Raw genomic sequence first — 16,604 nt, 5'->3', positions numbered from 1 at the left:
CATCAAGCTGAGATTTTGACAACAGCTTCTAGATAAGTTACTCTTCATTCTAGACGGTTGGATCGAAGATTAGTGGTGCAGAAACTAGTTTTTTTGTCATAAAATGAGGTTGTCAATGTTGCGAGTTTTTTTCAAACACTTCTCTTTAATCTTGTTATATTCCAAGAATAGATTATTCTTGATGATATGAATATTGTAGCCCTTAGTTATATCTAAGAAAAAACACTTGTGAACCTATTATTTGTTGATAGTAAAAGTTGTTTAGGTAGACTACGATCTCGTGGTTAAGAGGGAAAGAGATTAGGACTTGGCAATTATGAATTGTGATTTGGCTACATTGGTGTCAAGTTGTTCATATTTTCCCCAGCAACCTTCTCCTTTACATTGCTATTTAAAAACTAAAAGATAATGTCACAATGTTAACGACCAAATTAGTACTTATTTGTACTTGTTTTTTGTTTAATATATTTGTATGTTTACTCTTTTCTTATGTTAAATTAATTATTCTACAAATATGCAAATATATGTGGCTAAACGATTTCCAGCATTTTTTTTTCATCCTATTGATTATAATCTTTCTCTTGGATTCTTTCTTTGTTTTTTTTACCTAATAATCTTCTCTAGGAATCTAATTTTAACTCATGTTTATGTTCAATCCAGTGTTATGAATAAATAAAAAAAGCATTAAAGGGAAAAGGATGACAAAAATTTTACGTGGTATTGTATACACACCCAACAAAAAACAAAAACAGATAGAGAAATATTAGCCTCACAAGATTAATTCTTTTGGAAACTAATATATATACTAGAGTTTTGTCACATATTTGTAAATTATCTATTTTCATGCCTTGTTTTGATTTGAATAGTGAATACTTTATTTATTATTTTATATGTGTACTTATTTTTTGTTTAATATATTTTTATGTTTACTCTTTTTTTATGTTTTATATTAATTATTCTACAAATATATATATGTTGTTACTAAACGATTTCCAATATTTGTTTATTCATCCTATTGATTATAATCTTTCTCTTGGATTTTTTTTTTGTTTTTTTTACCTAATAATCTTCTCTAGGAATATGATTTAACTCATGTTCATGTTCAATCTAGTGTCACAAATAAATAAATAAAGCATCAAAGGGAGAAAGAAGACAAAAATTTTACGTGGTAGATATTGTATACACATATCCAATAGAAAGAAAGAACAAATAGAGAAATATTAACTTCACAAGACCAATTCTTTTGGAAACTGATATGTATATGCTTAGAGTTTGTCACATATTTGTAAATTATCTATCTTCATGCCTTGCTTTGATTTGAAGGGTGAATATTTTATTTATTGTTTTATATTTGTACTTGTTTTTTGTTTAATATATTTGTATGTTTACTCTTTTCTTATGTTAAATTAATTATTCTACAAATATGCAAATATATGTGGCTAAACAATTTCCAGCATTTTTTTTTCATCCTATTGATTATAATCTTTCTCTTGGATTCATTCTTTGTTTTTTTTTTTTTACCTAATAATCTTCTCTAGGTATCTAATTTTAACTCATATTTATGTTCAATCCAGTGTTATGAATAAATAAACAAAGCATTAAAGGGAAAGGGATGACAAAACTTTTACGTGGTATTATATACACATCCAACAGAAAACAAAAATAGATAGAAAAATATTAGCCTCACAAGATTAATTCTTTTGGAAACTAATATATATACTAGAGTTTTGTCACATATTTGTAAATTATCTATTTTCATGCCCTGTTTTGATTTGAATAGTGAATACTTTATTTATTGTTTTATATTTGTACTTATTTTTTGTTTAATATATATTTTTATGTTTACTCTTTTTTATGTTTATATTAATTATTCTACAAATATTTATTTATATGTTGTTACTAAACGATTTCCAATATTTGTTTTTTCATCGTATTGATTATAATCTTTCTCTAGGAATATGATTTAACTCATGTTCATGTTCAATCTAGTGTCACAAATAAATAAATAAAGCATCAAAGGGAGAAAGAATACAGAATTTTTACATGGTATTTGTATACACATCAAACGAAAAGCAAGGACAGGTAGAGAAATATTAGCCTCACAAAACCAATTCTTTTCCTTCTCCTCTACATTGCTATTTAAAAACTAAAAGATAATGTCACAATGTTAACAACCAAATTAGTTATCCTAAAATATTAGCAAGGAATTTCAGTTTCGAACTCCATCTCCAACTGAAAGCAAGGACAGGTAGAGAAATATTAGCCTCACAAAACCAATTCTTTTGGAAACTAATATATGTATATACTAGAGTTTTGTTACATATTTGTAAATTATCTATTTTCATGTCTTGTTCAGATTTGAAAAGAATACTTTATTTATTTATTTATATTTGCACTTATTTTTTGTTTAATATATTTGTATGTTTACTCTTCCAATGTATTTTTTTTCATCATATTGATTATAATATTTCTTTTGAATTCTTTCTTTGTTTTTTTTTTTTACCTAATAATCTTCTCTAGTAATATGATTTAACTCATTTTCATGTTTAATCCAGTGTCACAAATAAATAAATAAATAAAGCATCAAAGAGAAAGAAAACATAAATTTTATGTTGTATTGTTTTTCATGTTTAATCCAATGTCACAAATAAATAAATAAAGCATTAAAAAGAAAGAAAACAGAAATTTTACGTTGTATTGTATATACATCCAACAGAAAGCAAGAACAAATAGAGAAATATTAGCCTTACAAAACCAATTCTTTTGGAAATTGATATATGCTAAAGTTTTGTCACATATTTGTAAATTATCTATTTTCATGCCTTGTTTTGATTTGAAAAGTGAATACTTTATTTATTGTTTTATATGTATACTATCTTTTGGAAATATTTGCATGTTTACTCTTTTCTTATATGAAATTAATTATTCTAGAAATATGCACATATACATGACTAAACAATTTCCAATATTTTTTTTCATCCTATTGATTATATAATCTTTCTTTTGGATTCTTTCTTTGTTTTTTGTTTTTTTTTACCTAATAATCTTTCTCTAGAAATCTAATTTAACTCATGTTTATGATCAATCTAGTGTTAAAAATAAATAAATTAAAGTATTAAAGGGGAAAAAAAAAACAGAAATTTTACATGTTATTGTATACACATCCAACAAAAAACAATAACATATAGAGAAATATTAGCCTCACAAGACCAATTATTTTGGAAACTAATATTATGTATATGCTAGAGTTTTGTCACATATTTGTAAATTATCTATTTTCATGTCTTGTTTTTTAATTTGAAAAGTGAATACTTTATTTATTATTTTATATCTGTATTTATTTTTTGTTTAATATATTTATATGTTTACTCTTTTTTTATGTTGATATTAATTATTCTACAAATATGCACACTAAATTATTTTTTTCGAACATTTTTTTTTTCATCCTATTGATTATAATCTCTCTCTTGAATTTTTTTTTTTTTTTTTCACTTATTAATCTTATCTAGAAATCTGATTCAATTCATGTTCATGTTCAATCTAATGTCACAAATAAATAAAAAAAGCACGAAAGAGAGAAAAAAAAACAGAAACTTTACGTGGTATTGCATACCCATCCAACCAAACCCCCTTCGAAACCATTCCTTAATTTGTACATTAATCGGAGAGAAGGGTGTCCAGGATGATGAAATGTCGAGCCAAATGATTGCGCTATCCCTCCTGACAACAAGTTGTTGTTTTCCCTGTAACCTCGACAGAAGGCAGGAGTTTTGAGATATCTGTGGCTTCATTTCTAATTTATATACTAAGATCAGACAAATTTCAGAAACAAGCTGGATTGAAAATGTATCTACCCAGGAAGTGGTCGGTCTGGTCAAACATATGCACACAGGAGACAGCTTGGTTTTCTGTTTTGATTTCAGAATCAGCGAATGCGATTCAAGTGAGAAAATGGCTCTGGATTTGCTTTAGCAGCGGCCTTAGCAGCAATTTCAGGAACTCCAAAAACATTCCAGAACCTGAGTGTTTCATCCCCTGCTGCTGTTGCCACTGTGCAACCATCCGGGCTCTGTAGGAGAATGGCACAAAGTTAATAAATTAAAGCTTGAAATAAAAATTATTAAGAGAATCAATTTCGGTTCTCAAATTATTACCTGAGCCATGTAAAGGACTCTAGAAGTATGGCCAGTGAGCTCTGCCATTTTCACCATTGATGGATATTTCCAAACAGTGAGTTGATTCTGAGTAAAACCATGAGAGCTAAGTAGTTCCCTTTCATTCTTGTTCCACAAAAGAGAACAAACCTGAGATCCGGTATCAATCGAGTTCAAGCAGGCACCTGTATGTGTATTCCAAAACTTAATACTCTTATCTCCTCCACCTCCTCCAGAGGCTAGCAAATTCCCTTGGAAAGGACACCATGCCAGGGCTTTCACTGCTGAAGTATGGTCCTCAAGCCTGTGAAGCCACTGTGTTGCTGAGTTTGATAATGCTGTAGATCTATCCCATATATGAATCAGATTATCATTGCCTCCACTCGCTAATTGTTGACCTGAAGCGGACCATTTAAGCCCACAAACCTCCTGTGTGTGCCCTCTGTAAGTCTCAACAATGTGTGATCTAATTCTCACGTCATTGTTAATGATTTGACCATCCATTCCCCCTGTTGTCAGGATGTGATTGTTCCATGCCATTGACCCAACTCGCGATCTGTGGCCTCCTTTCAATGTTCTTAGCTGTAGGGAGATCACCAAAACAAATACTATAAGCAAACAGTAACAAGAGAAACTTTACCAAAGAAGGACAACATCAAAAGAGGTATGGGCTTATATATTACCTGTCTATTGGAAGCAGAATCCCATAACTGTACATGAGAATTGTTCAAGCCTATGGCAATATGGCGTCCATCAGGAGCCCAATTGACACTGGTAACGGGTCCATCTTCATCATCAACCGTGACCAATTCTGAGGTGGAACCGTCTGAAGCATCCCACAAATAAACAGTGCTTCCAAGAGCTATCGCTAAAACATTGCTGCTGCCCCAATCCAATAAGTTGAGGTAGAAATCATCCACAAGATCCGGTGCATCCAATGTCCTCTCAGAAGTCTGAGGAATATGTCGGCGAGGCTTGGCGGTTTTGGGCTGGTGGTGGTGATGAGAGTGGTCTTGGGGCATGAACTCAACAGGTGCAGGAGGCTTGTTCTTGAAAGCTAGAATTCGAGTTCGGTTCATGTTCAAGGAATCGGCAAGTTGCTTCCTGTAAGCCTCTCTTGACGGCGAGCTCACTGCTGGGTTCTCTTTTCCTTTTCTCCCTTCTGTTAGCATGAAACGGGCATAATCCATATCCATGGCTGACCTGTTTGGTATAAATCTATCCAACTGTTGCAAGAATCATATTACAATAACAACTGATAAGAACACAATTCGTTATTACATCATTATCAGATATCATCAAGAAAACCAAATCAAAATCTTACGTTTTCTTTAGAGTTCGTTCTTGGAAGAAACTGCTGTTGAAGAGGGAAACGAGATTGTGCTTTCAAGCTCGAAGAAGTGTTCATAGATCCTGCATCCATAACGAACAACAGCCAAAAACAAATAATATACAGATAGATAGGGAAAAAAAAAACCAGAAATAAAGAAACCCTACAAGATTTTGCCTTCTGCAAAACGGGAATGTTAGAGATCAAATTAAGAAACGCAATTAATAAGAAAGAAGGAGAAAGGCAGAGAAAGAGAAGAGGAAGAGAGGGTCTAGGCGATGTGTTCTTGATCTTTACAGAGTATTTGATTTGATTTGATTGGGATTTTTCGGAGGAAATTGATAGCTTTATATAGTTTTTAGAATGCGGCTTTTCTAAGATGAAGAACGAACAGAGACTAAACCCTAGGGTTTTGTTTGCAACGGCTACTTTTTCTTAAAGAACCGTTGTAAATTTGGTTTGACCAAACTGTCCGTTCAGGAGAGTTGTAATCGGAAATTTCATATCATCAATTCTTGGACTCAAATGTAAAAAAGGCTTAGGTCCCAGCTGCATAAGGAAGGAAAGGCCTAAATAGAAGAGTGCTTAAGGTTGTGTTTGGTAAATTTCTCTTAATAAAAGAGATATAAATTTATTTGGATGGAAAATAGATATAAAAATATAAAATAAATTTATCATATTTTAAAGTGAATTTCTTTCATTTTAAAATATAAAGCATAGGTAAAAATATTTTTTTTCTATCTTTATTGCATTTATTATTTATGTCTCGAGATAATAACTAAACAATACCTAAAAGTTAAAAATAAAAAAACGTTATAATTTATATAGTAAATTATACCAAAAAAAAAATATCATTCCTTTTTTTTCTATTCAATGGGAGGATTATGACTTTAAATGGAATGATTTCAAAAGAAAATAAATGGAAAATCATGACGATTTCTAGTAAAAAAAAAAAAAAACGAGAGATACACATGAAATGTTTAACACTGGTTGTTGTTCTTATCTATTTATTGTGGGGGCTGATTATTGTTACTAAATACAAAAGATTTTCATTTTTTTCAAATGAGTCATACAAATACATCTAATTTATATGAAATATAAAATATAAAAAATTGAAAACAGATTATACTAATCCCTTCCAAGTATTATTAAACTAAAAAGTATTATTTAAAAAAATTAATATTTAAAAATAAAATTCAGAAAAATATTTAAAAATAAATAAAAGCAAGGGCATTAATTAATATTTAAATATAAAAAATAATATAAAGAAAAAATAAACACAAGAAGCTAGGCAATGATGGGTGTGGTATGCTAGGTTCATGTGCCTAGCTTGTCATCGATGAGCAGGCCTGGAAGTTAGGGCCCTCGAGCCTGGCAAATTTTTTTAATTTGTTTTTGGCAAGAGTTCGCTCTATTTTTTCTTTAAACAAGCAACAGATCACTTGCAGCATGGTTTTTCAGTCACTGTAAAATTCAAGGTTTTTTTTTTTAATTTAGAAACTCATTTTAAATTTATTTTGATCAATAAACACTCACAAATAGCCTCTAGTCACTTAGAATATAAATAAAAAAATAAACAGAAATTAATCAATATTTTTTCAACATGATTATATGAAGAAAAAAAAACCATCTTCACAAAACTTTTCTTCAAAACAAATCTATTAACACAAATACTATTTTTTTGTATGGCAGAATGTCAAATCAAGCTTTGACATTGAGACCCATTAAGGTATGTGCTAAAGCCCATTAGCCCATTCTAATCCTCTGTACTCTTAAACCATCTCATAATCCCTCAATCATTGTTATATATATATATATATATTGAAGATGACTAAGATATTCACCATTTCGATATCCAATATCTTTGAAATAACCAATTATAGATGCTCTTTGATATATGGGTGGACTCTCTATTTGGAACTGTGATATGATTGAAAAAAGAGTATTTTTTTTTTAGATTATTTTTATTTATATACTTATACTTTTGAAATCCTATTTTTTATATATATTTGTGGGCAGGGTTTATGAAATAAATATTAAAAGTTGCTTCTCTAAAAATAATGTTTTTTAACATTCTAATAAAAGAAGAAATACCAAACGAACCCCTCTTTTATAGTAATTATCAACCAAAAATAATATTGCTAAAAAAAACACATTGTAATTTGGTTTTAATAGTTTTGGCTTTCCACTAAAAAAAATAAAATAGGCTCTTATAAGCATTAAATTTTCACAAAGATCATTAATTATTATCGAATTGATCAAGAACAAACAAGTTTTTTTTCCATTTTAAAAGCAGAGTGAAGCAATCAAAATACTCTTGTAAAAAAAAAAAAAATTAAAAACTTGCATCAAGGGCTATTTTGTATTTTCAAAATTATTTATTTGTTATTATCAAGTTAATTGTGATGAAAATTGGTCTTTGAACAAATATTATAAAACAAAAGGCACAATAAAATGACCAAAATGTCCTTAAAAGAAAAAAAAAAAAAAAACCTTGTGTCCACGAGCTTTTTTATCTTTTTGAAATGGTTTTTTTCTTATTATCATATCATTTGGGGAGCGATTTGTATTAGACTAAATATATAAAAAAAATGCAAACAAAAAGTTGTTTTCATATACATTTGTATGTTGGTCGCTCGTGTCATTTGGACAATACGTGCACAGCCTCCTAGTAGCCCCAATCCTCCTTTACTGTGTCTTTGAAAGTGTCATGATGTCCTTCCTTTTGGGGTGGTGCCTATTGTTGGTGGTGGCACAATTTGTTGCTGGCAATAATTTTGTTTTTTTTCTTTTCTCTCTTCTCCCCTTGAAATTTGTGCTGCCCATGCAAAATTTTAGAGTTGTCTTGTGATTTATATGGATTTTCACTTTGGTCTTTGTTCTTTTAATTTTTAATTTTTGCTATTGATGCTTTTGTAAAATTTTAATTGTTTTCAATTTCATCATTTAATCTTAATTTGGGATATATGGTTATTTTTTTATTTGATTTTTCTTTTTAATTTTACCCTTCAATCAAAAACTTGTTTTTACTTTTTATTTCATTGTGATTCTTATTCTTTTGATTGTTTTTTTTTTTTGGACCCTTTTGTTAAATTGATCTTTCATTTCAAATTCATATTTTGTATTTTTCAAACTTATTTAAGAAAAACACTTTTAAAAGCACATTTTAATTTATTTTTAATTTCATCATTCAATCCTAATTTGGGATATGTGGTTATTTTTCAATTTGGTCTTTATTCTTTTGATTATTTTTTTGTTTTTTTTTGGTAAATTGATTTTTCTTTTTAATTTCACCCTTCAATCAAAAACTTGTTTTTATTTTTTATTTAAATTTTTGATCCTTATTCTTTTAATTCTTTTTTATTTTTTTGAACCCTTTTGTTAAATTAATCTTTCTTTTCAAATTCACATTTTGAATTTTTTTAATTTATTTGAAAAAAAAAAAACACTTTCAAAAACACACATTCTACCACAATACTAAACACACACTTTATCTCATAAAATCATCAAAAAGTTTCATTTTTTAGGAAAGAAGAAGAAGAAGAAAGAATTTGCTTCAAAAACCTTAACACTTTTGACCTCATCAACAGAATAATCAATATCAAAATCAAACAAGCCCTAAAAGTCCACCTAACTACTTTTAATATATGCACTCCTGCATAATTCGAAATTCCATCAACTCCAATGATTCCTTTTCTTCTATTTGTTCTTGGCTAGGGACCAATTTTTCCTCTGATAAAGACATTGAATGTTTAAGAATGTAGTAATGTATTTTAAAGTGAATTTTATTTAAAAAAAACATTAAAGTAATATTTTTTTAGTATTTTCTAACAATTTTAATATATTAATAGTAAAAATAAAATAAAAAATATTTTAATAAATTTTCAAGTAAAATATACTTTTTAAAAGAAGATTGTACCAAACAATGGTGTCTTTAGCATAAAGCCATGTGTGGCACCTAATCTTTGCACCCTCTGATTGATTCTAAAATGGACAAAAATATATTGCAAAAGATCAATCAATATGGTTATGCTTCTAAGGTAATGCGAGAATGTCCCATGCCAGTAATAATGGTGCTTGCTGTTCTTCCCGGAGGAAGCTGCCCTGAGCACATGGCCTCCAGCTTCTCCACCATGTTTTATGGGGTTTTGAGCTCTTATTACCTTTTAAATGCACAAACATCTGTGTCTTCTTAAGAACACATTGGCTGTTATATTTTAAACCTGTAATAAATTCCAAGAGCCAGCTGAGCGCATGTGCAAACTTAGAAACACAGTGCTGCAGTTATGTTTTGGTAAGGACAGCATCTGGTAGGCGAAGACAATGATTGTTAAGCCTGTCACTTTTGCAACCCCATGAGACCCACCATCTTCCTCTCACACAGATACAAAGTTCCAAGCTGTCTAGGGTTTTACTTTTTCTTCTTTGTTTTTTCTCTCAACATTGTAACATGGGGGAGATTCTCCTGTACCAGATAAATCCTGATTAGGTCAACATTTAGCATTATTAAAATATTATTTTAATATTTGTTTTTATTCTGTAATGATGCATGACTAACCAACTTTACTTGTGGTTCTAGCTCGGAAAAAAGGTTTTGAGTTATCGGGTGAATAATTTTAATTAATTATTTTTTAACTAAAATAATATCAATTTATTTTTTTTAAAAAAAGTTTTTATTCATGTTGGATTCTGATCAGGTTTAAGCTAAATTTGACAGGGTTAATTCACTCATGAGTTAACTCATCGAGTCAGCTACATTTAATCAAGTTAATATATTTTTATTCAAATATATTAAAACTTATATAGGTAAAGTTTTAGTTCACAAATCTTAATTAATATTAAACTATATGGGTAAGTGAGAGTTTGCAATACAATTATACCGTACATTTCTAAAAATTTTATCGTTTTAATTATTATTTTTATTAAAATAATATCATTTAATTTTTTTTAAAAAAACTTTTATTAGTATTGATTGGACGCCGAGTTTGAACTAAATTTATTGGGGTCAATCAATTCAATGGTTATCTCATCGAGTAAGCTAAATTTGACAAATAAATATTTTTTTTATTCAAATTAAAACTCATCTAGGTAAAGTTTTAGTTCACAAATCTTAATTAATACTGAACTATATATATGGTTAAATCTTATTTCAAAACTCAGCAAGAGGTGGGAAGTCTTGGAAAAATATCGAAGGGGAGTGGGAAATGTGGCATTGTGCCTAGATAAAGGGAGTGGGCTCGTTGTCCTTTGAGGGATAAACAGTGAAATGCTTACCATAATCACCTTCATTAGTAATAATCATGATAAGTAAACTAGTTCAAGGTAACATAAATTGCAATCTTATTTATCATGATTTGGGTTTTAATTTAAATTAACTGACATTAATTTAATTATGAATTCTATTAACTCTGTTAAATTTAATTTAAATTTGATTTGATTAATATTAAAAATCAAATTTTAAAAAAAAAACAATATTATTTTAATAAAATAAATAATTAGTTTAGATTGATTGACCCATTGAGCGACCCAGGAGTTAACAACTTTTTTTATTTTCTTGTCAAACCCCTAATCAAGTGTAACAATCATACTTTTAATATATCATCCTGGGATTAACAGAAGAGAAAGTACAGATTCAGTTTCAATTAAATGTCCACCAAAAAAAAACAAAAAAAAAACAAATCATCATTACTAGATTATTACCAGTTGAGTTGACCATGGGATCAATCAATAATAAAATCAAGTATCAGAGAATAATCATTTCCATGTTTTGCTGTCTGGTTGATTTCCAATAATTCCAAGCCTTTACAGTCATTAAGTACAGATAATTAGCTGGTTCAGATCCCAAGAACCCACGTAACACATTAAACTAATGCTCAATGTTTATTAATTATAGCATGCTGGCTGGCTAGTTAACTTCTTCCACTCTCGCATAACATCCTCTCGCCACCCTCTTTGTCTGTTCCTCAGAGCCAGAAATGTCACACCACTAGAAGGAAACAAACTCGAAAGAACAAGAAGATGCAAACCCTTCTGCTGTTCTTCTTCTGTTGCATTGGTATTTCTGTTGTTTTTGTTGAGGGAGATCAAAGTGTACAACAGTATGAAGAATTGTCAACTTTGTTGTTAATCAGATCTAGCCTGGTTGATCCTTCAGATCAACTTGAGGGTTGGAGAATGCCAAGAAATGCAGCTGAGAATCAGTCACCCCATTGTAACTGGACTGGAATATGGTGCAACTCCAACGGGTTTGTGGAGAGGCTTGACCTTTCCGATATGAATCTCAGTGGCAATGTATCGGATCATATTCAAGATTTGCATAGTCTTTCTTTTCTCAACATCTCTTGTAATGGGTTTGATTCTTCATTGCCAAAAGCACTAGGAACTCTAACATCATTGAAGACAATTGATGTAAGTCAGAACAACTTCGTTGGCAGCTTCCCCACTGGTCTTGGAATGGCTTCAGGATTGACTTCAGTAAATGCATCCAGCAACAACTTCTCAGGTTATCTTCCTGAAGATCTTGGAAATGCAACATCTCTCGAAAATTTAGATTTTCGAGGGAGCTTCTTTGAAGGCTCAATTCCTGGTTCTTTCAAGAATCTGCAGAAATTGAAGTTTCTTGGCCTTTCTGGTAATAATCTGACTGGAAGGATTCCAAGAGAGATAGGGCAGCTTGCTTCTCTAGAGACCATCATTCTTGGGTACAATGAGTTCGAAGGTGAAATCCCAGGAGAGATTGGGAACCTCACCAATCTTCGGTATCTTGACTTGGCAGTTGGCAGCCTCAGTGGTCAGATTCCAGCTGAGTTGGGTAGGCTAAAGCAACTGACAACAGTTTATCTGTACAAGAACAATTTCACAGGAAAGATTCCACCAGAACTTGGTGATGCAACGTCGCTACTGTTCCTGGATCTTTCTGACAATCAGATTTCAGGGGAGATCCCAGTGGAGTTAGCAGAACTGAAGAATTTGCAGCTCCTGAATTTGATGCGCAATCAACTTAAGGGTACAATTCCTACTAAGCTTGGTGAGCTAACCAAACTTGAGGTGCTTGAGCTATGGAAGAATTTTCTGACAGGTCCTTTGCCTGAGAATCTTGGACAGAAATCCCCCTTGCAATGGTTAGATGTGTCATCAAATTCATTGTCAGGTGAGATTCCACCAGGTTTGTGTCATTCTGGCAATCTCACTAAACTCATCCTCTTCAACAACTCCTTCTCTGGCCCAATCCCTATGAGTCTCTCAACCTGTGAGTCATTAGTCCGTGTTCGCATGCAAAATAATCTTATTTCCGGGACAATTCCAGTTGGTCTTGGAAGTCTTCCAATGCTTCAAAGGCTGGAATTAGCTAACAACAATCTAACTGGCCAAATACCAGATAACATTGGTTTGTCTACATCACTTTCGTTCATTGATGTCTCTGGAAACCACCTTCAGTCATCTCTCCCATATAACATTTTATCCATTCCTAGCCTTCAGATATTCATGGCCTCCAACAACAACTTGGAAGGACAAATCCCAAACCAATTCCAAGATTGTCCATCACTTACACTTCTTGACCTTTCAAGCAACCATTTATCTGGAAAAATCCCACAGAGCATTGCTTCATGTGAAAAGCTGGTGAATCTAAACTTGCAAAACAATCAATTTACTGGGGAGATCCCAAAAGCAATCTCAACAATGCCAACATTAGCCATTCTTGACCTGTCCAACAATTCTCTGGTCGGTCGGATCCCGGAGAACTTTGGGAACTCACCAGCCTTAGAAACGTTAAACTTATCATTCAATAAGCTTGAGGGTCCGGTTCCCTCCAACGGAATGTTGACGACCATAAATCCTCATGATCTTGTTGGCAATGCTGGTCTTTGTGGTGGCATACTTCCACCCTGCTCTCCTGCTTCGTCTGCATCAAAACAACAGCAGAATTTGCGCGTCAAGCACGTTATTATTGGATTCATCGTCGGAATCTCAATCATCTTATCTCTTGGAATCGCATTTTTTACTGGGAGATTGATATATAAAAGATGGTATTTGTACAACAGTTTCTTTTATGATTGGTTTAACAATAGCAACAAGGAATGGCCATGGACATTAGTAGCTTTCCAGCGAATCAGTTTCACTAGTAGTGATATCATAGCTTGCATTATGGAATCAAATATCATCGGCATCGGAGGGACTGGCATTGTGTACAAGGCTGAGGCTTACCGGCCACATGCGACTGTAGCAGTGAAGAAGCTTTGGAGAACAGAAAGAGACATTGAGAACGGCGATGATCTATTCAGAGAAGTGAATCTCTTAGGGAGGCTTCGACATAGAAACATTGTTCGGCTTTTAGGGTATATTCATAAAGAAACAGATGTACTGATGGTTTATGAGTACATGCCTAATGGAAACCTTGGAACAGCTTTACACGGTAAAGGAGCTGGAAATTTGTTGGTGGACTGGGTCTCGCGGTACAACGTAGCAGTAGGAGTTGCACAGGGGCTAAACTACCTCCACCATGATTGTCGCCCACCAGTCATCCACCGCGATATCAAGTCCAACAACATACTGCTTGATTCAAAACTCGAGGCAAGGATAGCAGATTTCGGATTGGCCAGGATGATGACTTATAAGAATGAGACAGTATCAATGGTGGCTGGTTCTTATGGATATATTGCACCTGGTAAGTTGCTTGTCTATTGATGTTCAGATAGATTGTTCTCTATCAGTGCATGAACCATAAATTATGGATATATTTTCTTTCATCAAAGTAGCTTGCTATACAAATCATCTCATATCCATCCATCCACATGCTACTTTACAAAAGTTGCAAGACCAAGAGTTGGAAAAACTCTGAAATTGCATGTTGATAATCTGGACTGCTACTGATGTTCTTATTTCTCGTGACAGAATATGGATACACTCTGAAGGTTGATGAGAAGAGTGACATATATAGTTTTGGGGTTGTGCTTTTGGAGCTACTGACAGGAAAAATGCCATTAGACCCTGCATTTGGCGAGTCCGTTGATGTTGTTGAATGGGTTCGAAGAAAGATCAGAAACAACAGAGCTTTAGAAGAAGCGCTAGACCACAGCATAGCTGGACATTGCAAAGATGTGCAGGAAGAGATGCTTCTTGTTCTCCGCATTGCGATCCTCTGCACCGCGAAGCTGCCTAAGGACAGACCATCTATGAGGGATGTCATAACAATGCTTGGAGAGGCAAAGCCTCGAAGGAAAAGCATTTGTCACAATGGGGTGCAAAATCCTAGCAAAGAGAGGCCAGTCTTTAGCAACTCACCTGTAATAGGCCTTCTGTAGGAGGAATTTCCCCAGGCTGCTGTTCTTGTGCACCTCTTTCTTTTTCCCTTTTATGTAAATCTTTTGACTCTCACTGCAAAATTTGTTCCATTGAGTCTAGTTGCAGATATAAACTATATAAATGCTCATACTTTCATTTAGTCATTCAAGGAATGAAATAAGCAGATGTCAAACTGCACTGCAAATTGATATGAACTAAGCTTCTACTTAAGAACTAGGTCCATTCCAGTGTACAAATCAAGAATTAGAATCCCATCATAAGCTTATTCTGCAGTCTTTGTTATTTGCAACAGAAAGCCTTCAAACATGTTGCCCTTTCGCTGCTGAAAAATCAGAATTACAATTTGCTAGAGAATAATATAAATCATATCTTAGACCTCACCTAACAGCTTAAGCTGTTGGGTTGAAATGATTTTTTGACATGGTATCAGAACTTTAATGACCAAGCGGTCACGAGTTCGAATCTTACCATCCCCATTTATTTGATAAAATTAAGCACAAGATAATGTGGGCTTGTGCAAGTTTCAAGTCCAAATGGCTTTCACTTGAAGGAGTGTGTTAGAGAATAATATAAATCATATCTTGAGCCTCACCTAACAGCTTAAACTATTAAATTGAGATGGTTCTTTGACACAATTCAAGGAAAGAGAGGAGCCACAATATACTCCAACCTAAAAGATTGAGATCACTAAAGTTGAGAAGGGAAAAACATGGAGCCTCTTCTCAAGCCTAGCTCCTTCCTGTACAACTAATTTCATGATATTTCAATGGTCAAAAAGACTGCTAAATTAAGCTATTAATAAGAACAGAAACCTACATTTCATACATGAACAAGCAAACTAAGATGATTATAGAATCGGCCTTCGTCTCAGTAGCACAACCACACGTTCCCTTCCTCCTAGGTAGGTACACCTAAAAGAGCAGGTCCTGCTCCATTTCCCTGATCTAGAAATGTGCTAGACAATGGCTGAAAAAGATCGAGGATAGAACAGAGCCAAGACCAGTCCATATAAACACAAATGAAGGCAGCAAGTTGAAACACAGACAATTAGGAAAAAAATCATTTGGTGCAGCTCTAATGTTGAAAAAAAAGAGATGAGGGAAAGAAAAAAAAGGTATCGTGATTTTTTTAATAAAAATTTATTTACTTGCTATCATTTCCTATTTCTTTACCATCTAATAAAAATAAAATTAACTTAGCAAACCTTACTAATAAATCAAGTGGTTGGTTTCTATTATTTTTAAAAAATGCATTTGCGGCGCATAAATATTATTTTTTATATATAAAAAAAAGACTCACAAAGAAGCAAGTGTCATGTCTAGTCCAAAACTACTTTCCTAGCCTTAATTTTTATGAATTTAATATTAAAGGTTTGTTTGTTTGTAAGGTCCTGCACGACGTACCTTGCAAAAAGCATATATTTCATGCTTTTATTATATAAGGATGATTATTTTTAATTTTTTTTAAAATTAAAAATAAATTGAAATTGGTTTAAATTGACTAGTTTTAATTTGATTTTTTTAGTTTAACTTGATTTTGATTTGGTTTATTTTCAGTTCGGCTTGGTTTGAGTTTGATTCGATTTTATTTTTTCAGTTTTTAATTTATAAAATAAAAATCAAATTGGTTGTTATTTTTTTAAAATTTTAATTAGTTTAATTGATTTTGTTTTTCATGATGTTAATGGATGATTCTGTGATTACAATGTAATTGGGGACTAATTTGTAACATAATAAAAGTACAAGGATAACTTTTGTTCTTCTTAAACATTACGAACCATATGCACCTTAAAATATAAATTATAATTAAGTTAAATT

At 32.0% G+C, this 16,604-nt stretch overlaps 2 protein-coding genes across 3 annotated transcripts; one reads left to right on the top strand and one right to left on the bottom strand.

The window, feature by feature from the left end:
* Nucleotides 1–3,586: 3,586 nt before the first annotated feature.
* LOC118056948 (cell division cycle 20.1, cofactor of APC complex) lies at nt 3,587–5,836 on the bottom strand. 2 transcript variants are annotated; one of them, XR_004688876.2, is made up of 5 exons: nt 5,479–5,836; nt 4,838–5,380; nt 4,155–4,736; nt 3,855–4,069; nt 3,587–3,743 (listed from the first exon to the last, which is right to left on the bottom strand). XR_004688876.2 is itself a non-coding variant. In XM_035069397.2 (4 exons), the coding sequence occupies exons 1-4, from the start codon at nt 5,575–5,577 to the stop codon at nt 3,926–3,928; spliced, it is 1,368 nt and encodes a 455-aa protein (XP_034925288.1). In that variant the 5' UTR covers nt 5,578–5,835; the 3' UTR covers nt 3,781–3,925. The 2 variants fall into 2 exon arrangements, 1 of the variants encoding a protein (XP_034925288.1); XM_035069397.2 differs by lacking the exon at nt 3,587–3,743 and having other exon boundaries at nt 3,781–4,069; nt 5,479–5,835.
* A 5,624-nt stretch (nt 5,837–11,460) lies between these two features.
* LOC118056967 (uncharacterized) lies at nt 11,461–14,844 on the top strand. Its single transcript, XM_035069422.2, has 2 exons — nt 11,461–14,149; nt 14,377–14,844. Exons 1-2 carry the CDS (start codon nt 11,503–11,505, stop codon nt 14,784–14,786), a joined length of 3,057 nt encoding a protein of 1,018 aa, XP_034925313.1. The 5' UTR covers nt 11,461–11,502; the 3' UTR covers nt 14,787–14,844.
* The last annotated feature ends 1,760 nt before the right edge of the window (nt 14,845–16,604 follow it).

Source organism: Populus alba, chromosome 19, assembly GCF_005239225.2.
Source record: "Populus alba chromosome 19, ASM523922v2, whole genome shotgun sequence".
Classification (NCBI taxonomy): Eukaryota; Viridiplantae; Streptophyta; class Magnoliopsida; order Malpighiales; family Salicaceae; genus Populus; species Populus alba.
The sequence above is the reverse complement of the archived record's forward strand: the minus strand, read 5'-3'. Positions and strand labels throughout refer to the sequence as shown.